Source organism: Tachysurus vachellii, chromosome 4 (assembly GCF_030014155.1).
Source record: "Tachysurus vachellii isolate PV-2020 chromosome 4, HZAU_Pvac_v1, whole genome shotgun sequence".
NCBI lineage: Eukaryota > Metazoa > Chordata > Actinopteri > Siluriformes > Bagridae > Tachysurus > Tachysurus vachellii.
The window spans coordinates 8,058,622-8,085,312 of record NC_083463.1 but is presented as its reverse complement, the minus strand read 5'-3'; the positions used below and the strand labels follow the sequence as shown (position 1 = coordinate 8,085,312).

Sequence of the window (26,691 nt, the reverse complement as noted above, 5' to 3'; positions counted from 1 at the left end):
ACTTATATTTCATTTAGGCATGACTCAAAAAATTACTTCCTGAAGGCTGTATTTTGTGTGTTTGCTTAAATTACCACCTAATATTTGTTGCTTTATTCCTGAAGGTGAAAATACAGAATGGCTTTGACAATAGTTTCATTAATAATGCATAGGCACATCACTTGTGGAACAGAGACTGCATATGTAAATGAATATATATGAAGAGCAGCTATTAGGTTTCTGAATAAAACCATTTGTTTCTCAAGTTTAATGACAAGCACAACAACTTGATGTGTAATTACTCATGGAAGTCAAGCTTTCCTGGGACCTTCACTTTCCTGGGAGTCTCCTTACATCCAGATTTGTTATTGTTGCATACAATCATCACATGAAAAAGCTGTTTTCTTCAACTTTTTGCCTCGTGGATGCCATTATTCTTTGTCCATCACCCACAAGACCATTCTAGGCCTAATATATTAAAACATACTAGTTTCTGTTAAAGAAGTCATATGTAGCTCTAGATTTAAATACACCAGACATAATATGGGATGTGGTTTTCTTAAAGATTTCAACACAATAAAAAAAGAGAAAAAAATATACCCAGAACACAACCCCAGCATCTTACCTGTAATGGCTGTGTTTAAAGACAGGCTCGATATAGGCTTGAGCCAGAAACCTGGCGCTGGCCTGAGCGGCTCCTCCGCTCTGAGCCACTTTGCTGAGGTGATGGGTCAGATAGACCAGGAGCTGGTGGTTCGACTGTGGCATACTGGGCGAGTCCAGGATCCTCCTTATCTGCTGACCACAATCCTCCAAACTTTCTATTTCTTTAAAAAAAAAAGGACAGAAAACATTTAATTAAAAACATAGTAAGTAATAGTTTAATATATGTTTTAAAATATTTTTACATATACTGTAGCATTCACCGTTCATCTTATTTATAATTTTGTTAAAACAAACGATAATTCACTTGAATTAGTAGCTGAACATAAGAAGAGAAATCATGAGTTTCACATGAAAGAAAGAAAGAAAGAAAGAAAGAAAGAAAGAAAGAAAGAAAGAAAGGTGAAGGAGTAAAGAAAGGTAGGGAAAGAAAAGGAAAGGAAAAAGATGAAGACAAAGAAAGAAAGAAAGAAAGAAAGAAAGAAAGAAAGAAAGAAAGAAAGAAAGAAAGAAAGGTGAAGGAGTAAAGAATGGTAGTCAAAGAAAAGGAAAGGAAAAGGATGAAGACAAAGAAAGAAAGAAAGAAAGAAAGAAAGAAAGAAAGAAAGAAAGAAAGAAAGAAAGAAAGAAAGAAAGAAAGAAAGAAAGAAAGAAAGGTAAGGAAAGAAAAGGAATGAGAAAGAAAGAAAGAAAGAAAGAAAGAAAGAAAGAAAGAAAGAAAGAAAGAAAGAAAGGTGAAGGAGTAAAGAATGGTAGTCAAAGAAAAGGAAAGGAAAAAGATGAAGACAAAGAAAGAAAGAAAGAAAGAAAGAAAGAAAGAAAGAAAGAAAGGTGAAGGAGTAAAGAAAGGTAGGGAAAGAAAAGGAAAGGAAAAAGATGAAGACAAAGAAAGAAAGAAAGAAAGAAAGAAAGAAAGAAAGAAAGAAAGAAAGAAAGAAAGAAAGAAAGAAAGAAAGAAAGAAAGGTAAGGAAAGAAAAGGAATGAGAAAGAAAGAAAGAAAGAAAGAAAGAAAGAAAGAAAGAAAGAAAGAAAGAAAGAAAGGTAAGGAAAGAAAAGGAAAGGAAAAGGATATAGACAAAGAAAGAAAGAAAGAAAGAAAGAAAGAAAGAAAGAAAGAACGGTGAAGGAGTAAAGAAAGGTAAGGCAAGAAAAGGAAAGAAAAAGGATGAAGACAAGGTAATTGGTGACTTAAAGAGTTACAAGCGTCATTTCCGATCCTCCAACCCATAACAAACATGGCAGTAGGTGAAATCTTCTTCTTCTTCTTTCGGCTTTTCCCTTCAGGGGTCGCCACAGCGAATCATCTCTCTCCACCTAACCCTATCTTCTGCATCCTCAACACTTGCACCCACTAGCTTCAAATCCTCATTAATTACATCCATATACCTCCTCTTTGGCCTTCCTCTTTGCCTCCTGCCTGGCAGCTCCATGTCCAACATTCTCCTACCAATATACTCACTCTCCCTCCTCTGAACATGTCCAAACCATCTTAATCTTGCCTCCCTAACTTTGTCCCCCAAACGTCCAACATGGGCTGTCCCTCTGATGTACTTGTTCCTAATCCTGTCCAATCTTGTCACACCCAAAGAGAACCTCAACATCTTCAGTTCGGCTACCTCAAGCTCTGACTCCTGTCTCTTCTTCAGTGACACTGTCTCTAAACCATACAGCACCACTGTCCTGTACACCTTCCCCTTGATTCTTGCTGATATTTTCCTATCACACAGAACTCCTGACACCTTTCTCCACCCACTCCAACCTGCCTGCACTCGCTTCTTTACTTCTTTCCCACTCTCTCCATTACTCTGGACTGTTGACCCCAAGTACTTAAACTCCTGTACCTTCTTCACCTCTTCACCCTGTAACCTTACTATTCCACTTCCCTCCCTTTCATTCACACACATGTACTCAGTCTTACTACGACTGACTTTCATTCCTCTTCTCTCCAGCGCAAACCTCCACCTCTCCAGGTTTTCCTCCACCTGCTCCCTGCTCTCACTACAGATCACAATGTCATCTGCAAACATCATCGTCCAAGGAGACTCCTGTCTGACCTCCTCTGACAACTGGTCCATCACTATAGCAAACAGGAAGGGGCTCAGAGCCGATCCCTGATGCAGTCCCACCTCCACTGTAAACTCCTCTGTCTGACCTACAGCACACCTCACCACTGTCCTGCTCCTCTCATACATGTCCTGCACCACTCTGACATACTTCTCTGCTACTCCTGACTTCCTCATACAGTACCACAGCTCTTCTCTTGGCACCCTGTCATACGCTTTCTCTAAGTCTACAAACACACAGTGCAACTCCCTCTGACCATCCCTATACTTCTCCATCAACATTCTCAGAGCAAAAATTGCATCTGTTGTGCTCTTTCTGGGCATGAAGCCATACTGCTGCTCACAAATTTCCACCACCTTCCTTAACCTAGCTTCCACTACTCTTTCCCACAACTTCATTGTATGGCTCATCAACTTTATCCCCCTATAGTTGCTGCAACTCTGCACGTCACCCTTATTCTTAAAGATCGGCACTAACACACTCCTTCTCCATTCCTCAGGCATCCTCTCACTTTCTAATACCCTGTTGAACAAACTAGTTAAAAATTCCACTGCTGCCTCTCCTAGACACTTCCAGACCTCTACCGGGATGTCGTCAGGACCAACTGCCTTTCCACTTTTCATCCTCTTCAAAGCCTTCCTGACTTCATCCTTTCTAATCTTATCTACTTCCTGTTCCACAAAGTTCACCCCTTCTACTCTTTTTTCCCTCTGATTTTCCTCATTCATCAGCTCCTCAAAGTATTCCTTCCATCTCCTCTGTACACTCTCCTCACTTGTGAGCACCCTTCCATCTCTATCCTTAATAATTCTAACTTGCTGCACATCCTTCCCATCTCGATCCCTCTGTCTAGCTAACCTGTACAAGTCCTTCTCTCCTTCTCTAGTGTCTAACCTAGTGTACAACTCTTCATATGCCTTCTGCTTGGCCTTAGACACCTCCCTCTTCACTCTGCGCTGTAACTCCTTGTATTCCTGTCTATTCTCTTCAGTCCTGTCCATATCCCACTTCTTCTTGGCTAATCTCTTCCTCTGGATACTATCCTGAACTTCCTCATTCCACCACCAAGTCTCCTTATCTTCTTTCCTCCTTCCAGATGACACACCCAGCACCTTTCTCCCTGTCTCTCTGATCACTTCTGCTGTAGTTTCCCAGTCATCCGGCAGCACTACCTGACCACCCAGAGCCTGTCTCAACTTCTGTCTAAATTCCTCACAACATTCCTCCTTTTTCAGCTTCCACCACTTAGTTTTCTTCTCTATCTTTGACCTCTTCCTCTTACAGACCATCAGAGTCATCCTACACACCACCATCCTATGCTGTCTGGCTACACTCTCTCCCACTACCACTTTACAGTCACTAATCTCTTTCAGATTGCCTCTTCTACAAAGGATGTAGTCTACCTGTGTTCTCCTACCTCCACTCTTGTAAGTCACTCTATGTTCCTCCCTCTTCTGAAAATAAGTGTTAACCACAGCCATGTCCATCCTCTTAGCAAAGTCTACTACCATCTGTCCTTCAAGGTTCCTTTCCTTAACTCCAAACTTGCCCATCACCTCCTCATCACCTGTGTTCCCCTCACCAACATGTCCATTAAAATCCGCTCCTATCACCACTCTCTCACCCGTGGGAATACTCTCAATCACCTCATCGAATTCACACCAGAATCTCTCTTTCTCCTCTAACTCACAACCTACCTGCGGGGCATAACCACTAACAACATTCAACATCACCCCTTCAATCTCTAACTTCAGACTCATCACCCTGTCTGACACTCTCTTCACCTCCAGAACATTCCTCACAAACTCCTCCTTCAGGACCACACCTACCCCATTTCTCTTACTATCCACACCATAATAAAACAGCTTGAATCCTGCTCCTATACTACGAGCCTTGCTACCCTTCCACTTGGTCTCCTGTACACACAGTATATCCACCTTCCTTCTCTCCATCATATCAGCCAGCTCTCTACCTTTCCCTGTCATAGTACCAACATTCAGAGTCCCTATTCTCAGTCCTACACTCTTACCTTTCCTCTTCTCTCTCTGTCTGTGCACTCTCCTCCCTCCTCTACTCCTTCGACCAACAGTAGCCCAATTTCCACCGGCGCCCTGTAGGTCAACGGCGCCGATGGCGGTCGTTGTTAACCCGGGCCTCGACCGATCCGGTATGAAATTCTTACTGACAACTCGCATGGTTAGATTTGGCAATGTTTTATGCCGGATGCCCTTCCTGACGCAACCCTCTCTATTTATCCGGGCTTGGGACCGGCACAGAAGTCACTGGACTGTGACCCCCATGGCTAGATTGGTGAAATGATGACTCTAATCTGCCCCTATGATTAGTGAGAAAGCATGTGAACATGGACCACTGGTCCAGTTCTGCACTCTGTACCTTTTCTGTTTTTACTGAAGCTCATGTATGTGTCGGTTTTATAAACTCTGGTGTCTGAAAAGGCCATGTGTGCATGTAGCATGGTAGTGAAACAGAAAGAGTGTCAGAAAAAAATGCTGAATGAGCAAGTCACCCATGTTTCTCCAGTCCTCATAAATATGAAATATGTGTAGCCATTAGCTACTGTATGAACTGATGGGCTGACCCAAATAATTAATGTTACTCTATCATTATTCCCATCTAGCAATGACATTATACATCTCTACACTGGGGATTTAGTGTTAGCCCAGTCAGGCATATTGTCTGCTGTGACACTGGGGAATAAGGCTCTGATTTAAAGCACCACCTATGTATTAATTAGCAACGTTCAGATGGGCTTTCCCACACTGAAAAAGGACAACATCTGTGCCGAAAAAACTGGAGGAGGTGCAGATCTGGGTTTGAAAATTAGGCCAGTGATTCACCGTCATGACTCTCGCATGCAAAGCAGTACAATGCGCATGTGGCAGAGCTCTAAAGGCACAATCTGCTCATCTATTGGTGTTGATTGATAATCATCCGGCGGTCCCCAAGAGCCAGAACAATGACTGATACCTTCTAATGTACCTATTAGACATGCAAACCTGTCGAAATAAAATAACTATAACTGACAGTTGTCTTATGCATATTTATGGCTGTATGTTTCGAGCAGTGGCTTTTAGTGCTAGCGGTGTAAATCTTAGCCGTCACGGTGCTCTCAGAGTAAGTAAAGACAAACATCTAAATGGTGCTCACACACACCAGACTCATACGAACACACTCTTAACCCCTTGCCGGTTACATTTCCACAATGAATTATGAGCATCATTACGCCGTGGCTGGTTAAGGCCCCTCAGCATTGGTGCTTATGTAAGATAAGTGCCCTGGGGTCAAAGGTAATGAGTAGCAGGAGGTGGAGAAACAGAATGATGGATGCTTGACAGCCAGCCAGCCCAAATGTGGGTCAGCACTTTGACCTTGGCCTCTGACCTTGGCCTAAGACCTACAGACCAATGGGGTAGACCTAGTCCTTGTGCGTTCATGCAATACACCACTGTCAGCTATCACCCTTGCTCTTTAATACATATGTATATTACTAGCTGTTTGAAGAAGAACAGCCCCCTCCACCCCTCCAATACAAGCCTGCTAGTCACGATCAATGAAGGCGTTCAATAAAGGCCAGGGCCGCGGGAACTTAGTTCAGTCCATCTGGACTCAGCATGATATATATAGGGGGTAGCGCAGTCTAGCAAACAAGCCTTGACATTCCTGAAATAGGACACAGAAACCCCCAGTAAGCCAGATGGGCACTGGTACTACTCACTTATACACTCTGACAGATAACAGCAAAAAATTCCTTTAAGATTAGCCTTAACTGGGATTTGAGTTGAACCCCAGTTAAAAACACTTGATGGCAATTAGCAGCACGTCTGCTGGGAATGACGCTGAATCTATACAGCCATCGTAGACCGGTGAATTGTGAAGGATTCTTCGACTCACTCTGCGAAGACGGATACACTCTCTCTCAGAAAACAGATAAATAGCTTAATTGGTCCTGCAGATTTGAGACCAACTCATTACCGGGTTAAGAAAAAGAGAGAAATCAGCAAACTGATACTAGTGGATGGGCGACAAAATGACACTCGATAGAAGTGGAAATGTGTACCATGTGAATGGAATGAACACTGATTTATTAATAGCCTGATGAAAGAGTGCGGTTTCCAAATCAGGAAAATAACTGTGTGTGATTTGCATGTTTCTCTATTCATTTATCTTCAGTTACTGTCTCGTCCTAGTCAGGGTTCCGGAGGATCCACATGCTTTCCTGGAGAACTCACCACACATGGGGTACTAGCCCACCAAAGCCCAGCATGCATACACATATTTACACACTTATTCACACCTTCTTTTAATTTAAAGTAAATTTTTATACCAGCATGCTTTTGTACAGCAGGAGGAAACTGGACAAACCAGAGAAAATCCATTGCCGGAGCTCAGGACTAGCTCAAACCTGGGACTTTGGCGCTGTGATGCTACCTGCTGTGCCACCAGGCCATTCTTAATGAACCTTAATGAACATTTCATTTCACTTAAAAAATGCAAAATTCAAGGCTGTGAATATTCAAATAAATGAATATTGCATTTTTGATTTAATCTGTCGAAATCATTTCCGTCAAAGAAAATTATTAAATTATTAATCTTCCTGTCTAATATTCGTACAATGATGAATATTTTTTTTTTTTTATGTGACAATATTTTGCTGGTAAAATTTCATTACTTATTGAAAGATCACAGTCTGTAAAGAGATAAATAATGAACAGAACAAACATTCACATGTACAATCTTATTTTGCACATTATATTTTCTACTTGTTGTGTAACCTCACACACGCGTGCCAGGTTTCAGTGTTATCAATACAATAAATCAAGTATCACGTGAAAATAATTATTAATTAAATACCGTCACCTTCGTTGCATGTGGCACCATTTCTGCAACTCACTCACTAACTGCACACATAATTTAACAGAATGCATGCAGATTAGTCTTGCTATTTGAGATTTTAATGAATCAGGGCGTTAATGCAAAAATAATAAATACGCCAAATGATTCTCATGTCCCAATGATTTTCATAATATATACTTATATCACTGGAATAATATTGTGTAGAAGTTTTCGAATATAGAAATACAATAATGAATGAGTTACTTTTACTACAAATCCCAAACATCCCAAGTTCCTCTTATACCACAGAAGTTCACCAGTGACTGCGTTTTGTAGCATTAACTATTAACTATTACTCTCACTCATTTTCTACCGCTTATCCGAACTACCTCGGGTCACGGGGAGCCTGTGCCTATCTCAGGCGTCATCGGGCATCAAGGCAGGATACACCCTGGACGGAGTGCCAACCCATCACAGGGCACACACACACTCTCATTCACTCACGCAATCACACACTATGGACAATTTTCCAGAGATGCCAATCAACCTACCATGCATGTCTTTGGACCGGGGGAGGAAACCGGAGTACCCGGAGGAAACCCCCGAGGCACGGGGAGAACATGCAAACTCCACACACACAAGGCAGAGGCGGGAATCGAACCCCCAACCCTGGAGGTGTGAGGCGAACGTGCTAACCACTAAGCCACCTTGCCCCCCCAATACAGACCAATAATTGAATAAAATATAAAAAAAAACAACAAAAAAAACAAGATGTCCCCAAGTATTCCTCTTAAATCACAGCACACTGCTGATTTATTAAAGAAAAACATATCACGCATCTATTTATAGTGACATAAAATGTGAAATATCCCCAAATCAATTGAGTTTCTGTTATCACTTACATTATAGTAGCTATAAAGAGCAGTTTCCGAATTGCTCCCTTTCTTCAAGACAAAAATACAACATGTCTTGTTGCTAAGAAACCCAAAAGTTCAAAGGTCTCTGTCCTGAAGATTCTCTTGTTCAGGGAAACCGAAAGCAGCAGCTGACTATAATAAATTGCTTTGTCTCCTCACAAGGACTGACCAATCAGAATGTAGAAGTCAACAGAGATGAATTACTGGGAATAATTATTAAGGTACAGTTAAGATCTAGGGCATGAGAGAGAATAGCACTTACATAATTCAGCTCGTGTGTCCTAGCTAAATCAGGTCATGCTCAGGATCAGATGAGGCTAAGGGAGAAGGCAGACTGTGTGTGTGTGTGTGTGTGTGTGTGTGTGTGTGTGCCAGTCAGCATCAGTGGGAGTGATTTAGAATGAGGTTAGGAATAAATGCTGTTATCTCACCCTCAGGCATGTTAGCACCCCCTCTACAACACAATCACACACCCACATTCACCTACAGATGCACAAAACCAAACCCTTTGTGACATAGCGGTATCCTTTCGATCAAATCCCGCACACCATTTTTCCTTTCAGGATATTTATTTCGTTTATTTTGCTTTTTTCTGTAAGGAGTCTCCAGTGTCAGTGTTGTGTAAGAGTGAGGTAAAGTTTTTGACTCATAGTTTCTAGGTAACATTCTCAGCTGTTTTGCAGATGTTCCCCAACGTTACACATATAAATAAACAGATAACATACAAGGAGACAGTGTGAGGATTGTGTTTCCATAGCGCTGCTATTCTGATGACACTCATCCTAACCTCTGGTCCCTCAGACACTCATGTTTCTGCTCGGATCACAGCATGTCTGGCAGACATCTCGTCATAGATGGCAGCTCATCAGCTGAAACCAAATCCCAACAAGACTGAGCAGCTGTAAATCTCTGCACCCGAGTAACCCCCCCATGTCAGGATCTTGTGATCATCCTGGAAAACTCAGATCTCACCATCTGTCATTGCACACACCTTTGGTTTAACCATGGACAAATATTCAAAGTTCTCCCACACCATCCTATTGCTGCACTCGCTTCCTCCACTGGTTTCCTGTATCAGCCCAGATCAGATTAAAACCCTGATGCTTGCCTGGAAAACTAAAAACAGACCACCACCCACCTAAAGTCTCACACCTTGCACTCCACCATGCTCCCTCAGATCCTCCACCAGGAAGACCTACATCTTGACCAAGCACTTGCGGCTTAGCGGCTTATTAATGATAGAAAAATCCATTGTGTTTTTCTGTCTATATCATACTAACCTCTTAATCTCTGACCTACTGACCTAGAATGAGGCTAGAATGTGTTTTTTTTATAGGGGCTAAATATCACTCTATATAAAGGTGCCTGCTGAATGCACTAAACGTAAATACATTACACAAGCTTGTCATTTATTTTATTATTAAATACAGGCTTGGGTTGTTTTATTCCTCTTATACCACTGCAGCTTTTCATTGATTATGATCTGTATTCATTACAGAATCTCACGTCAGTGGCGGGACACCAACCCAGCCACTGAGGGGATAACTGTGGCAGTTCCAAGCTGATAAAATGTCAGGGTTGTATCTTGGAAGGGCATCCGGTATAAAAACTGTGCCAAAATCAAATATGCAGATCAGACGATCCGCTGTGGAGCTTCCTTAAACCATCTTTTATCAAGAATACAGTGACTACTGTATAATCAGTCTCTGTAGGCCAACTTACCCTGAGCAGTGTAGACCAGCTCACTGTAGAGCACAGATGGGATGATGGGACATGGCAGCTCCTGCAGGTAAGCCCTGAGAGTATCAGCCAACACGGCCAAGTCATACTGCTCGCACTCCACTGCAGCGGGGTCTGAGAGGGGGTGGGTACAAATACAGGGAGAAAGAAAGATGAAGAAAAGAGCAAGAGAGAGACAGTTAACTATAGGAATCTTGCGGACACTCTCTCCATTATTCATCTACATGCGACTGGACACCACTCCGAATAATCACTTCTTCTTCTGAGCAGGTCTGCTTGATTCGGTGGCATTTTTCACTAAGAGAGAGAGAGAGAGAGAGAGAGAGAGAGAGAGAGAGAGAGAGAAGCACTCTGAGTGCAAGATTACTAGTCAATAATTCACTGCTTCGGGATAATGGCACTTCAACAGAGTGCAATTATACTGTAGGAATTGTAAAAGGCCTTGATTGTACTAAAATTATAAAGGCATATTGATGTATTGAGAAGACATAAAAAAGGCTGGCTGTTTTCTTGCACATTCCTGATGAGACTATTCTAATTTATAGTCAGGACATAACTGTCGATAGTTCCCGCATGTTAAATGGCACGGCTGCCGAATGCAGAAAGTACTTCATGTGAGTGAATATATGTCGTCTCACAGTTTAGAATATGCATTAAAGTCTCCTGAGCGACCGAACTGAGAAAGCTGAAACATGGAAGTCGTCCCTGTGAACAAAGACCTTAGAGTCCAGTATAAACTTCAGTATATCAGTATAAAATCAGTATATCAGCACATTGTGACCAAAATGTTGTGCTATGTCATTATTTCGACTTAATATATCATTAGTTTGACTTTGCTTCTAAGACATTATGTCCTAATTTAGACTTATTCAAGGTAGCATTTAATTACTGTAACTTTTACCACCTCATTATTTTACCTTACTAATCCATTATTTTCTTAAATAAGGAAATTTGAAGTGATATAATAACAGAGCACTTCAATATTTATTCTGTTTAAACAATAATGTCAAAATGTAATAGAAGTTATTCCTGTTAAAATTTGAAGAATAAAAGTTTTTGCTTAAAATGTTCAGTATCCTAAACCTCTATGTTTAACGCGATGCTATAATGATTCCATATAGCTGTATGTCTGTGCTATATAAACCGTCGGCTTACATTTTTATGCTGTTTTTAGAACTGAAAAGTAGAAATTTTCTGAAATTAAAAAGACCAATAACTGAAGACATTTCATAATTAGGTATCAGAAATTCCCCATCAAGGGGGCACGGTGGCTTAGTGGTTAGCACGTTCGCCTCACACCTCCAGGGTCGGGGGTTCGATTCCCGCCTCCACCTTGTGTGTGTGGAGTTTGCATGTTCTCCCCGTGCCTCGGGGGTTTCCTCTGGGTACTCCGGTTTCCTCCCCCGGTCCAAAGACATGCATGGTAGGTTGATTGGCGTCTCTGGAAAATTGTCCCTAGTGTGTGATTGCGTGAGTGAATGAGAGTGTGTGTGTGTGTGTGTGTGTGTGTGTGTGTGACCCGAGGTAGTTCGGATAAGCGGTAGAAGATGAATGAATGAATGAAATTCCCCATCAAGTCCCATCACCATTAGCAACATGGATAATAAATAATCCAGCTAATCAAGAAAGCTTTTTCATTGACTGATTATTGGTTTATTTTTTAAAAATAGACAACGAAGTAAAACACATGCATGCCACATAATCTTCCTTAGCTATCATGCCCCCCTAAATACAATGCTAAGCACCTGACACTTTCATAGGCCAAGTTGCTGTCCTGGGCATTATAGCGAATTCATAGCTATAGAAATAATTTTGGTTCCCTTTTTTGCGTATGTTATATGTAATGAACAGTTTTTGAGCCATTCCTCTGCTCTCATTTTCCAGAGTTATTCTTGCAGGAAAACACCATATGAAATAAAAGCGGAATTAAACGCAGCCACCGTCTTTACACGTGATGCCGTGTTCATAATTACTTTTTCTAAATGCGCTGCAACACACCCACTAATTACATCCATGTAATTTATTCGAAAGTATGCAAATTAATCTTGATGTTTGGGATTTTAATCACTCAGAGCCTTGATGCACAAATCATAAACACACTGAAAGTTTCCCATATTAACAATTTTATTGTATAGAAATATCACAAACTATATCTTTATATCATTTTAATTTTATTGTGTGGAATAACATCTAATTTTCCATCTGTTAGGACTCTGCCCGGACTCTGGCCACGTGCATTTGTTTATGTTCTTCGTCACGTGTCTGCCCTGCCCCTTGTCTCTTCCTGCCCGCTTCCACACACCTGTATCCAATTGTATTACAGTACCTTGTCTATTTAACTGTGTCGGGTTGCCTGGTGCAGCGCGGCATCTACTGTGGTTTTGTCCTGTCTCTAGTCCGTGTCATGTTTCATGTTTTTTGTTATTAAACCCTGTTTATTTTAGCTATCCTTTGTTTGGGTCCGCTCTGTTCCGTGTTCATTACACCATCTAAGATAGAAAAACAATAATAAACAACAGGGAAGAGTTATTTGTTACCACAAATCCCAAACATCCGAAGTTTCTCTAAAGCACAGCTGACTGAATTTTTTAGCTATTAAAGAACAATGTAATACTAGATTTACAAACTTTGATGTTGGCTTTGACGATGCAAGTATTCGCAAAGGCCGGTGCTTTTTGGAGGCGAGTGGACATAAGGGTCAGTGTTACTTTGGGAGGCAATTGGAGATGAGCATGTGACGTCATCCAAATACTCCTGAGGAAGTTCCCCTCATTGGGCTGAGTGTTTTGATATGTCACATGCCCATGTTGTGCAAAATTTTTTATTTTCACGTGACATCACGTGACATCATCAGAATACCTGTGAGGAAGTTCCCCTCATTGTTCTGAGTGTTTTGATATGTCACATGTCCATGTTGTAAAAGGTTTTTTGATTTTGCATATTTTGGGGGCGGGGCTGCGGCACAACCGGAAGGCCAGTCGGTACACCAATTTAAACCTTTGTTCAGAGTATCACCCTAAAGGAGCTGGCCGAGTTTGGTGTAGATAGTTCAACCTCCAAATTTTATAATGGGAGTCTATGGGGAAAAAAGGCCACTTTGAGACCCGGTACCGGAAGTAACCTCGCTTAGAAAAGTACCAGCAACAAACTTCAGACCAGGGTCCACAACATATCCGAATTTGGTGCATGTGGCTCAAAAGCCCTAGGCCGCATTAAATTTTATACATTTTTGTCTAAGCTGAAATAGGAAAACAGAATGTTGGCTTCTACAAAGTCAACATAATTAGGCATCAAAAAATTATAATGATCAAATAAATGATATGTAATAAATTCATCTTATCAAGGAAACCTTTTCAGTGACTGTCGATCGGTTTCTATTAGAATAATACACATAACATGCTGAATAATCTTCTGTAGCTACAACGGCTCAAAACGCTTACAGTAGAATGCTAAGCGGCCGACGCTTTCATAAGCCAAGCGAATTTCTCCGGAATTTCAGGAATTTCTCCTGTGTATCTTAGCCAGTTGAGGGCTATACACATGAAAATGGCTTTCGACTCCCTTCTGCCCCATGAAGCATTGTTTGCTTTGGATGTGACCTTGGGAGACTGTTAGAAATGATAAGAACAGATTGCCTTCCAGAGTCCTGATTAAATTGAAAAGGGTAATGAATGTGCATTTTAGTTAGAGAACAGATTTAGACCAAACGTACATTTTAGATATTCATAGAATGCTACTCAACATGCTAGCATCACCCCAGACTGCAAAACGAGGGTGTACTTTTACTAAAAAAAAAAAAAAAAGACAAATCATACAAAATGGACGTGAAATTACGGTGAGCAAAAATGATTTCAAAAATGAAAACAAATTCTCTGAAAGCTTGCCTGTCTTCTCTCTTCCTCCTCCATCTTCCTGTTATCCCGCTCCATCTCAACACCGCATTGATCGGCCCTCTGACTAATTGTAAAGGAAAGTTTCTCTGTTATCGAGTTCCAGTGAGATGAAAAGCCCATTAAGCTCTGCTCATGACCTTCTCCCTCATGATTAAGTTTGTAGACCCGCTAAACGTGATTAGTTTGTACACCTGCTACTGCATGTGCTGCCAGTGTTGAGGTTCAGGACTAATAGGCTAATATGTTCACAACATTTAAATGTAGCCTTTAATATTTTAAGCTAGAAATAGAATGTAGAAAGATCCTTTAAATCAACTCATCCACAAGCCTATCGAGGTAAGTTCCCCCTTGCTTAAACAGATATAATTCACATCCAAATATATATATATTCGCTGTCGGGCGGAAACCTCGTATGTCCAAATTTGGTCAATTTCATATTTTTTCACATATCGATGCTATTGGTCAGTCTCCACGTGGGTCTGTGGTAAGTTATTAACCAATCTAAAGTCTTGAAAATAGCTTGAGCGCAAATCTCATAACTCCATTGGACACTTCAACTGTCCACCTCTTCCTCACTCCGCGGGAGAGCTTCACGGCATATTTCTCCTTAATAAGAGTCGCAACGAATCAACAGACTTCTGAGGTAAATGTCTTCAAAACACTGGGCTCAAAGAAAAAAAAATCTTGACCCCCACTAGTTCTGGTGCTCATCTGAGTACAGGAATTTAGAGCAAGACAATCCACTGCAACGCGGACTAAACCCTGTGCACTGCAGATAAGGTACGGCGTTTTTTTTATTTCCTGAAACGTAATGGTTTTGGAGATACGAGGATTCCGCCTGACAGTGACGATATATATATATACTGTATGTGTGTGTGTGTGTGTGTGTGTGTGTTTGTGTGTGTGTGTGAGAGAGATAAAAATAAATAAAGAAACAAACAAACAAACAAACAAATAAATAAATAACCTCAAAACCCTGGCTATACTAATAACAGTGTCATTAATAGAAAGGGCAGCTGAACTGAATATGCACAGCAGTTATAAGCCAGCATGGTCATTTAAAAAAAGCACACATGGCATTTCTGTGTAGAGAAATTATTTACAAACGATTATTTACAAGCTTGAAGCAAGGAAACTGCACTTGAGCTCTTTGAGTTCACTCGAGATCTTTCACATGGCCTGTGAATAAGTTTAAGTACGAGAGTCGTGGAAAAAAAAATATATCTGGCTCTCTTCTTTTGTCGTTTAGAACGTCACACAAATACTACCCCTGACCCTCGGCAACCAAATACTTCAGTGAATTGATGTGCCGAACTACATTCGGCATCCAGCAGAACACCTCGCGGAGATCCAGCAAATGATCACCGTAGGTATTATAAAAGATTACCACAGGACTTTATCTATCAACATTCCTCATCAGCACCTTATTGACCAACTGCTGAAAGTCCTTTATCCGGTGGAGCCTGGAGGACCCATATCACCAATCAGAGGCATATTTTCCAGAAAGGTGTGAGGGGGATGTACATCCCCCAAACCCCCGTTCCCACACCACCCCTACCTCCGATAATCATAACTAGCGGTTACATCCCCTAAAACATTTATATTAGATTTATATTAGAAACGTGCTGTGGTGATCTTTGGTAAAACCTGGGTGATCTTCTGCTGCATCTCCTTAATGTATTCCGCTGTTTTTTTCTGTCTGTCAGTCAGCTTTGTGCTCTGGCTTTCAGTAAACATTTGAAGACTTTAACAGGAAGGAATTAGAGTTAAGAAGCTATAATGAATTCAGAGTTTACGATGACCCATTAGTTCCTCAGGATTGCACAATTATAAATTGTTGTAGAAATGACATTATTCACATTTACATTATTTCCTGTCCAGTGTCCAGTCTGGTTTCTCTCAACGTTTCACCTCAGGGGTTTTTTTCCTCGCCATCGTCGCCTCAGACTTTTCTATTAGGGATAGATGTTAGAAATATATAGTAACTTAATTTGAAACTTTAAATGTATTTTTTTTTAAATTAATTTTCATTCTGTTTACTTCTGGAAAGCTGTTTTGAAGCAATGTGAATTGTTGTTAAAAGCTCTATACAAAAAAATTCAATGATCTTACAGGGACGTCTATGATAATGGCAGACATGCCACATAACCTATTGCTATTAATAAGCACATTTTTAAAATCTGTTTTGCTATTTATCAACAAAAAAAAAAATACATGTTTTCAGCACAAAGCAGTTAGCTTTTCTGTTTTATTTTATTTTTTTTGCTAACACGACAAGGTATCTTTCTTAGTCACTACAAGAACAAGCAGAAAAGACTCTTTATCGCTGTATAACGTAAATAATAACAGGAACCAACTTGCCTCACAGATGTTCTATAACATGCCCATTAACAAATTAATCACTGGCAAACTGCTGTGTTATGAAAGTAATAAAACCCTTAAAACCAGGATATGCTGATATAGGAAACGAATCCATTTTTTTGCCAGGCTTTGCATATGATTTTCTGCTTTTATGCGATGGTCAGCGTATATTTTACTCTAACCTTATTTACAGCCTGACTCAGAACACATAACTGATAACCTGTGCTTGAATAATACTGATCTGGATTAAAAAAGGGATATTCCCATGGTACTGAGGCACAGCCATGCGAGAAACTAACCCCTATTGATCCATCCCCTCTCAATGAATCTCATTTATTGCTCTCTCTCTAACTAGTTATTGCATCTACATATATTTCTTAGTTTTCTAATCATCTTCACAGTTGATGCCCATCTGCAGGCTTTTTATTCTTTGCCATGACTCCGTATCGATCGCTTCCTAATGCCGGCTTTGATCCATATGTTGTTGGAATTTCTCGCTGTGAACTTATCGATGGCTGACACCCCTCTCTACTTTGCTAACAGACTTCTTCAGCTCATCAATCAGTCTTTGGCCTGCTCTTCCTTACTCCAGCAAGCTTCCACTTCAGCCATTTACATGCCTGTCGTTTGCATTCACTGTCAAATTTGACCGCCTGATCCATCTGGTCCAGTGCTATTGATCCACGTGAGGCTTTATCTGTGTGCTTGGTGACTTATGCCAGTCATCTGCAAACAAAGCTAACCAATCAGCCTCTCTATAGCCATCATGTCACACTGGGGCAAAACATTCTGGTGTCACTTCGCATGAGAGGTTACATCACAAAGAACCCTTTCAGGTTGGTCTCAGGGGTTGGGCACTGCACATGATCTCATTAGAGGTCAGGGTTATAGTTGAAGGCATAGAAAGGACCCATCGTGTCAATCTGTTAGGTAAAGGGCATCAGGAATGACCAGTAAAGACATGGTCATGGTCAAAAATCCTGCATGTAGAATTGTCTTCACTTACTAAAACCAAACGAGAAAATCAAGGGCCTCAGATTTTTAATCCAGATCAATTTTTTTAAATGTACCAGTGAATTTCTGCATTTAAATTCATCCATGCTCAAATTTTTGTTCCAGTTGTCCTCCAGAGTGGCAACAGGAATCCTGGAGACTATCCCAGGTGTCACTTGGGGTACAAAGCAGGTAACACTATGGACAAGGTGCCAACCTATCAGTGGGCACAACTGCACACACACTCACACACCTCGTACAATTTAGTGATGCCAGTCAGCACGTCTTTAGACTGGGGGAGGAATTCTGAGTACTCAAAGCAAACCCCAAAAGCACAGGGACAACATGCGTGTCACTATTTTGTAAAATCTTAGGATCTTGGGTAAAGCTGTAACTTTAAGATTTAAGCTTTTTGCAGTTTATTGGTGATATGACCAATGATATGATATGACATGATGCCAAAAGAACAAAATAGGGTCTAAAAGAACCTGCTGTGATAAATTCTTAAATCTGATTGGTCAGAACGAGATGCTCAGACAGTTGTTCCATCTGCAATACAAATCACAGGCTTATATTAATCATTTCTAGAGTACCTGTGTATACATGGACTTAGTGGGTAAACATGCATAATTATTGATATGGTGAAAATTTCCTTTAAGGACACATTTATGGGGAAGTCGTGGCCTAATGGTTAGAGAGTTTGACTCCTAACCCTAAGGTTGTGGGTTCGAGTCTTGGGCCGGCAATACCACGACTGAGGTGCCCTTGAGCAAGGCACCAAACCCCCCAACTGCTCCCCGGGCGCCGCAGCATAAATGGTTGCCCACTGCTCCGGGTGTGTGTTCACGGTGTGTGTGTGTTCACTGCTGTGTGTGTGCACTTTGGATGGGTTAAATGCAGAGAAACGAATTCTGAGTATGGGTCACCGTACTTAGCCGTACAGTATGTCACGTCACTTCACTTCACTTCACTTCATTTAGTAATTTAATTTTTTTTTAGAATGAGTCTCCAGTGTTGAGGCTATGCACTGGTCAGAGGTAAACCAGTCTTCACAGAAAACACTCAAGTGCTTGGGCTAATCGCCTCCTCTTGCTTGTCTTTTTCTGCCCATACCTAAGCATATAGAGATTGTGCCAGCTCCAGTTGTATTCGGCTTCATGAAGATTTCAGACCTCAACGAGAAGAGGCATCAACCCTGTGGGGATCCTGAGGCATCTAGAGATCCAGTTGGACTCCTCTTTGTGAAGATTCCCTACATTCGCAGTGAAGTTGCCGACCCTATGAGGATCTTAATCAATGCACAAAATAACACTCAACATATGCTGTATCTCCATCATTGAATATTTGAAGGCTTTGGCACGAAAGGAGTTGGTGTTGAATCTAAAATGATCTCTCAGAGTTGCTTTAAATTGACTGTATATGATCGTAGAAAGGACATTATTTAAAAATCACACTCTTCAGTGTTTATAATCACACTCTCTGGTGTCACCCAAATGAGGATAGGTTTCCTTTTGAGTCTGGTTCCTCTCAAGGTTTCTTCCTCATACCATCTAAGGTAGCTTTTCCTTGCCACGCTCGGCACAGGATTGCTCATCAGGGATAAATGGGGGTAAATTCACTCTCACTCACTCATCTTCTACCGCTTATCCGAACTACCTCGGGTCACGGGGAGCCTGTGCCTATCTCAGGCGTCATCGGGCATCAAGGCAGGATACACCCTGGACGGAGTGCCAACCCATCGCAGGGCACACACACACACACACACACTCTCACACTCTCTCACACTCTCTTTCCTCCCCCGGTCTTTGGACCGGGGGAGGAAACCGGAGTACCCGGAGGAAACCCCAGAGGCACAGGGAGAACATGCAAACTCCACACACACAAGGTGGAGGCAGGAATTGAACCCCCAACCCTGGAGGTGTGAGGCGAACGTGCTAACCACTAAGCCACCGTGCCCCCTCCCCCAAGTTTTCCACCAAATACTTTCAATTTTGGTTTCACCAGACCAGATCTCACCGTGCCCCCGGGGTAAATTCAAATAAATTCAATAAAAAATATGTTTTATAAAAGTTCTATAAAAATAAATAAATAAAACTGAATTGAATTGAGGGGGGGGGCACGGTGGCTTAGTGGTTAGCACGTTCGCCTCACACCTCCAGGGTTGGGGGTTCGATTCCCGCCTCCACCTTGTGTGTGTGGAGTTTGCATGTTCTCCCCGTGCCTCGGGGTTTCCTCCGGGTACTCCGGTTTCCTCCCCCGGTCCAAAGACATGCATGGTAGGTTGATTGGCATCTCTGGTAAATTGTCCCTAGTGTGTGATTGCGTGAGTGAATGAGAGTGTGTGTGTGCCCTGCGATGGGTTGGCACTCCGTCCAGGGTGTATCCTGCCTTGATGCCCAATGACGCCTGAGATAGGCACAGGCTCCCCGTGACCCGAGGTAGTTCAGATACACGGTAGAAGATGAATGAATGAATGAATGAATTGAGGGGGGCACGGTGGCTTAGTGGTTAGCATGTTCTCCCCGTGCCTCGGGGGTTTCCTCCGGGTACTCCGGTTTCCTCCCCCGGTCCAAAGACATGCATGGTAGGTTGATTGGCATCTCTGGAAAAATTGTCCCTAGTGTGTGATTGTGTGAGTGAATGAGAGTGTGTGTGTGCCCTGTGATGGGTTGGCACTCCGTCCAGGGTGTATGACGCCTGAGATAGGCACAGGCTCCCCGTGACCCGAGGTAGTTCGGATAAGCGGTAGAAGATGAATGAATGAATGAATGAATGAATGCATTGAATTGACCCAGATAGTGATGATCCTCCAAACCCAATCAGCTTCAGAATAATTGTCGATATTGAATGATTTAATCTTGGTCTCGTTTTATTTGAACAGCAAGTTCAAGCAGTTCACTGAGGTAATTTTTATTATTTTTTTTTGTAAATGGTTTGCCAGAGAGAAAAAAAAAAAAAAAAAGCCATGGCCTCTAGATCAAAAAGCATGTCTTAAACGATTTACTGCAATGGAAAATGTAGCTCTGATTTCTCCATAATTCTATTGATTTATAAAATTCCTATGTGCCTGAAGGACAGGAATAAAGACACAGATTATTGCCTCAATTTGCTCGAGGTCACATTAGGTTGTTTGGCTCTTCCCTGTTGTACTTATAAGACATGATGACAGTTGGTGACATTTGATTGAAAGCGTGTGGTAGGGCTATGAACCAAGCTGAGGAGTTTCTAACTCTTGTAGGCTGCCAGCAAATAAAATACTAACCAAATGATTCTGATTACTGTCGATTATATTCAGGAAATTTAGGCAAGACATAGCTGCGTGTGTTTATGTCGTTATGGTCTGATTTAATCTTTAAGACTTAATCCCTTCCTGAAGAGAGAGAGAGAGCAGTGTGTATGCGTGTTAGATGAATTGCATTGAAATAATTTAATAAATGCTCAAATGTCCATCATGCCTCCTACCAGGCGCCGTCGTTGTCCGCTCTCAGGATGGTGTGAGGCGATGAAGATTTGGAAAATGTATGTTGTATAGAATTTCTATCCATCATGCCTAGAAAAGAGTGATGAATCTTTCGTCAGGAATTGCCATCTACGCACGTGTGACGGAGATAGTGACAGTGTGTGTGCGCGCATGTGTAATTGTGGGTGTTTATATGCAGAATACATGATGGTGTTATGCACTGCAATGTAATTTCGCATGTATGAATAACTAGCTTGGTGGCAGAGATGGATTCGAAGTCATTTTTTATTCCTCTGCATCTGCATATTTTAGACAGAAATAAGAGCATTTCCTTCACGGTTTAGGAGTCGCACTCTAGTCGCTCAATATAAATGCACATATCAATCACAGTTCAGTGCCAAAGAGCAGGATTTTGCTTTGCTATCAGATTACTAGATTAGGTCTAGATTCATTTTAGCTTATATCGGTGTTTTAATGTTTCCTCCTTCTGTGTGGTGCTTTAGGATACAGCAACCGCGCATAGGTAAGAACCACAAGCATCTGATCTCGTTCTGGTTGTTAAAGAACTTACGCGGCGAGACTCATTTCTGAATCAACCTGACTACAAGGATAGTAATAATAATAATACATTTTATTTATAGGTGCCTTTCTTGATACTCAAGGTCACCATACGAATTCAAACAAGGAATAAATAATATACAGTATACAACAATAAAACAATATAAAAAACAGCTATCTAACACGTCAACTTTTACATAGATTTAAGTGCAGCCTACTATCATGTGGTAAAAACACTTCTGAATAAATAGGATTTGAACATTTTGTTTTAAATGTATTAAATTTAAATGGGGGGGGCATGGTGGCTTAGTGGTTAGCACGTTTGCCTCACAACTCCAGGGTTGGGGGTTCGATTCCCGCCTCCGCCTTGTGTGTGTGGAGTTTGCATGTTCTCCCCGTTCCTCGGGGGTTTCCTCCGGGTACTCCGGTTTCCTCCCCCGGTCCAAAGACATGCATGGTAGGTTGATTGGCATCTCTGGAAAATTGTCCGTAGTGTGTGATTGCGTGAGTGAATGAGAGTGTGTGTGTGCCCTGTGATGGGTTGGCACTCCGTCCAGGGTGTATCCTGCCTTGATGCCCGATGACGCCTGAGATAGGCACAGGCTCCCCGTGACCCGAGGTAGTTCGGATAAGCGGTAGAAAATGAGTGAGAGAGAGTGAGTTTTAAAAGTGGTGAGAGAGTCTATGTTACGGGTGTTTTCCAGAAGAGGAAAGCTCCTGGAAAGGAAGCATTTTGGTGTAGCTGCTAAAATCATGCTTTGAGCTGCAAGCTGAGCAAAATGACAGAGCTGTAGAGCTGCAGAAATGCCATGTGTTCAGGACAATCCTAAAACAAAAGTGAACCATTACGGTCATCGAATCATTTATTCAACACCGGCGCTGTGTTCTCTATGCTCGGGTGCGCGTTTTTACATCAAGATGACATAAATGTGTTTTACACACTTACACATCTCTCAAGGTTAGTTTAATTATGCACAGTGTGAAAGTCAACCAAACCAGATATGAAATGAACCAAAAACGTGTTGTGTCGTTTGTGATGACTCGAAATAAACGAATGGACTGAAAGTCAGGAAAAAAGCTCTTGGTATGCAGATATTTGAATACAAGTCAAAACCAAGAGTTCCTTTGAGTTTTATTCCTGGCCAACAAAACCTATTCGCTAATAAAGGTTCTATGTAGAATCCTTGGAGAACAATAAACCTTGAAATGACTGCCATGACTTTTTGGAGTTTGATCTGTACAGTATATAGATAACGCTATGTGATGTTTTGAAACGATGAGATTATGAATGACAGATTTTAGATAAGATCAAACAGTTGATTACATTTGTGAACAAATTAAAACTGAAATGGAAAAAAAAACCCACTTTAGTAAGTTTTTGATTTAAAAGAGTTTTGCTATAACACAGTATTGTTTTTCTGATTAAATATATTTATAATGTTTGAATCGATCTGTATTTTCTTGTCTAAATTTGTAGATAAAAACAATAACAATAATAATAATAATAACTAGAATGTACATTTCCTGAAGAAAATGTGAATGGTGCTTGCACGTGACAAGTTCCCCTCATCGTGCTGATTGTTTTGATATGTCACATGTCCATGTTGTGCTAATTTTTGATTTTCACGTGACATCACGTGACATCACGTGACGTCATCAGAATACATATGAGCAAGTTCCCCTCATTGTTCTGAGTGTTTTTATATGTCACATGTCCATGTTGTGCAAATTTTTGATTTCACGGAATTTCCCATTCATTTTTATTGCCCGCTTTTTTGTCTGCTGTGCTAACATCGTTTGTTGGATCGCTTGTAAAAGTCATAGCACACCTCTCCTCAATGAGCCGGTCGATTTGACACCTCATTCATGGGTCTAGGACAAAAGCTTCGGGACAAGTTACGCGCCGAAATTTTGTCCGGCACAATAACAAGAATGTTGCTTTGCAAGCACCATTAATAAATCTGAAAAAAACCATCTAACTTGGTGCCCCATTGGGTTCTTATCAACGAATCCTTCCACATGGTTCTATAGAAAGAACCACATTGGGGTTCAATATATGAAAGAAGTGATACTTTTTCAAGGCTCTACATAGAACCATTTCTTTCAAAAGTGTAGCAAATAAAAATGTTAAAACTAAGTGTTAATGTTTGTCTTCTCTAACACTTCCCTGGCAGATGTTCCATGTAGAGGAGCATGAGATACCATTCACATATTTCCGTGCTTGGCCGTAACACACGGTCCCAACACACAAACACAGACAGATGTGTAGACTGTAGTATTTTGGTATTGTTCTATTTTCAGTATTCTTTGGTATTTTGACTATTCATTTGTTGTTTGTTTTATTGTTTTTTTCTAATGTAATGGCCTAGTGGTTAAGGTGTTGCGCTACTAATCGGAAGGTTGTGAGTTCGATCCCAGGTCCACCAAGCCTCCATTGTTGGGCCCCTGATCGTGGCCCTTAACTGTCAAATGCTTAGTTGTATAAAAAAATGAGATAATGCAAGTTGTTCTGGATAAGAGCTTCTGCCAAATGCTGGAAATGTAAATGTAGACTACGGCAGGATGTTTTCCATTTCCTCTAAATCCAGCGTTCACTCTAATACAAAACCTCTGACTTTTTACTTCATCACCCCTTCCATCTCCAGCCATCTACTCAAAGCAGACCATGTCAACAAACTTGCTCTGATGTAACACAAGGTGTTTAAGAGCTTCTGTGTTTCTTATTTAAGAGTCCAGTATGGGGAAAGCATGCAAACGCTTTCGTTCTTTATCCAGGTTCACGCAGGCATATCTGAGAGTCAGGGTGATAAAACATCTAGGCATCAGTACTAATGTTTATTTAAAATGCAGACAGAGACTTGATAAACCATGACTGTCTGATTGATATATATATATATATATATATATATATATATATATATATATATATATATATATATATATATATATATATATATTTATACTGTAATAACATTTTGCAAGTTCCTCTGTACAGGTATGTGCGTGTGTGTGTGTGTGTGTGTGTGTGTGTGTGTGTGTGTGTGTGTGAGAGAGAGAGAGAGAGAGAGAGAGAGAGAGAGAGAGAGAGAGCTTAGCACACAGTTGTTCCTTGAATGCAGAGCTACATTATTGTTAGGTCTGATGGTCCGAGCTGCTGGTTTTGTCAGTATGATGAAAGACAATCCCTCGCTATAGCCTGACCTTTGGAGACTGCTAGAGAGAAAGAGATGACAGGTTTCATTCTAGAGTGACCACAGGACCCACTGCATAACAAGACAGCCAAACCTCTGCCAATCACACTGAGCCTGAACTTGTTCACCCTTCTGCGTAACTACACTATACATCCCCAGCATGGCGCTTATAGAACTGTTAGTCAAAATACAGTTTTATTTTGGTTTAGCAAGAACTGTCTGGGAGACAAAATAAAGACTAAAAGTATACAATTGGGCAGACAAAATATAGGATGGGTCTTAGTTTTGCCAGACTTTGACAAGGGTTTTAGAAGGAATCCACAATCATGTTGCTGTACATCCTGTAAAGAGGTTTCTTTTTTTCATTACAATGTTTGCCATGTAGCTGCATTTTATTTTAATGTGTAGTTGTTCCATACAAATGGAATAATCTGTTTCTGTGACTGTGCCAAAATAGTGTCCGCATACCCATGTTCCATGTATGTGCCATTTTACAAACCACAAATTTATATGGTAGTTTAGGTAAATTAAATGATTTTAAATAAAAATTCTTAAATATCAAATTTTATGGTCGGGAAGTAAAATGTCAGTAAAATAATTTAATTAAACACTGGCACTTATATACTGGTCTTATATACTGTATGTTACATATAACATACTAAAACCAATCTAAAGTCTTGAAAATAGCTTGAGCACAAATCTCATAACTCCATTGGACACTTTAACTGTCCACCTCTTCCTCACTCCGCGGGAGAGCTTCATGGCATATTTCTCCTCAAGAAGAGTCGCAACGAATCAACACGTCTTCTGAGGTAAATGTCTTCAAAACACTGGGCTCAAAGAAAAAAAAATCTTGACCCCCGCTAGTTCTGGTGCTCGTCTGAGGACAGGAATTTAGCGCAAGACAATCCACTGCAACGCGGACTAAACCCTGTGCACTGCAGATAAGGTACGGTGTTTTTTCATTTCCGGAAAAATAACGGTTTTGGAGATACGAGGATTCCGCCCGACAGCGACGATATGTTTTATTAGATAATTTTTAATCACCCTTACTCGCATAATCCCACTAAACCTCACAGAATAGCAATAAATAAGGAAAACTAAATCTTTGTTTAAATTTCAATCAGCCCTTCCAAGATTTTATGATTTTGCCATAGCAAGAAGGACAAGTTTGCAAATTTCCAAAATAAAAGCATATTTCTGCAGATTTGGGTCATGTCGTGTAACGTCATCACAACACACATTCAGCCAAAGTGCTCTTTAATTCACATGCATAGAGCATAAGTACAGTTTTCATAAACAGTAATTATATATTACAGTGGATGACTGCTAAGGTGCATGTGCTGCTGAAGTCTAGAGATTTAGCTTTCAGAGCATGGGATAGGACGGCCCTGAGAACAGCAAGGGTCAAACTGTTCCAAACCATCAGAGAAGTAAAGTGTGCACATGCCCAGACAATCCACGGTCACTTCCTGGACAGCGGAGACACCCGGAGCATGTGGCAGGGCAACTACATGTGATCACAAACTACAAGACAGCTTCACCTGCCTGTGACAGTGACGCCTCCATCTCAGGTGCGCTGAAAAAACTTCTATGCTCTGTTCGAGGTGCAGAACAACGTAGCAGCAAGAAAGACCATCCATCCGCCCCAACGACCAGGTATTCTGTCTAACCACGGCCAATGTGAGGAGAACTCTATGCACAGTTAACCCACGGAAGGCTGCTCGGCCAGACAACATTCCTGGCCGTTGTCCCTACATGCCTCAAGACAACCAACATCGTCCCCATGCCAAAGAAGTCTACAGTGTCCTGTCTCAATGACTATCACACTCACAGCCATCATAATGAAGTGCTTCGAGAGGCTTGTCATGAGGCACATCAAGACCCAGTTAACCCCTGTAGTTTGCGTATGGTCCAAACCGCTCCATGGACAATGCCATTGCCATAACACTTTATCTTGCCCTCACCCACCTGGACAATAAAGATACATACGGACGAATGCTGTTCATAGACTTCA

General features: G+C 41.2%; 1 protein-coding gene across 1 annotated transcript in view; it reads right to left on the bottom strand.

Annotated features, from left to right (window-relative positions):
* The window catches only part of pik3r3b (phosphoinositide-3-kinase, regulatory subunit 3b (gamma)), a 222,657-nt gene that overhangs the window by 109,309 nt on the left and 86,657 nt on the right, over nucleotides 1-26,691 (bottom strand). The window contains exons 5-6 of the mRNA XM_060867539.1: nucleotides 10,201-10,332; nucleotides 605-806 (exon numbers count right to left, since the gene is read on the bottom strand). Coding sequence (XP_060723522.1) covers nucleotides 605-806; nucleotides 10,201-10,332 — 334 coding nt within the window. The remainder of the gene's footprint in view (nucleotides 1-604; nucleotides 807-10,200; nucleotides 10,333-26,691) is intronic.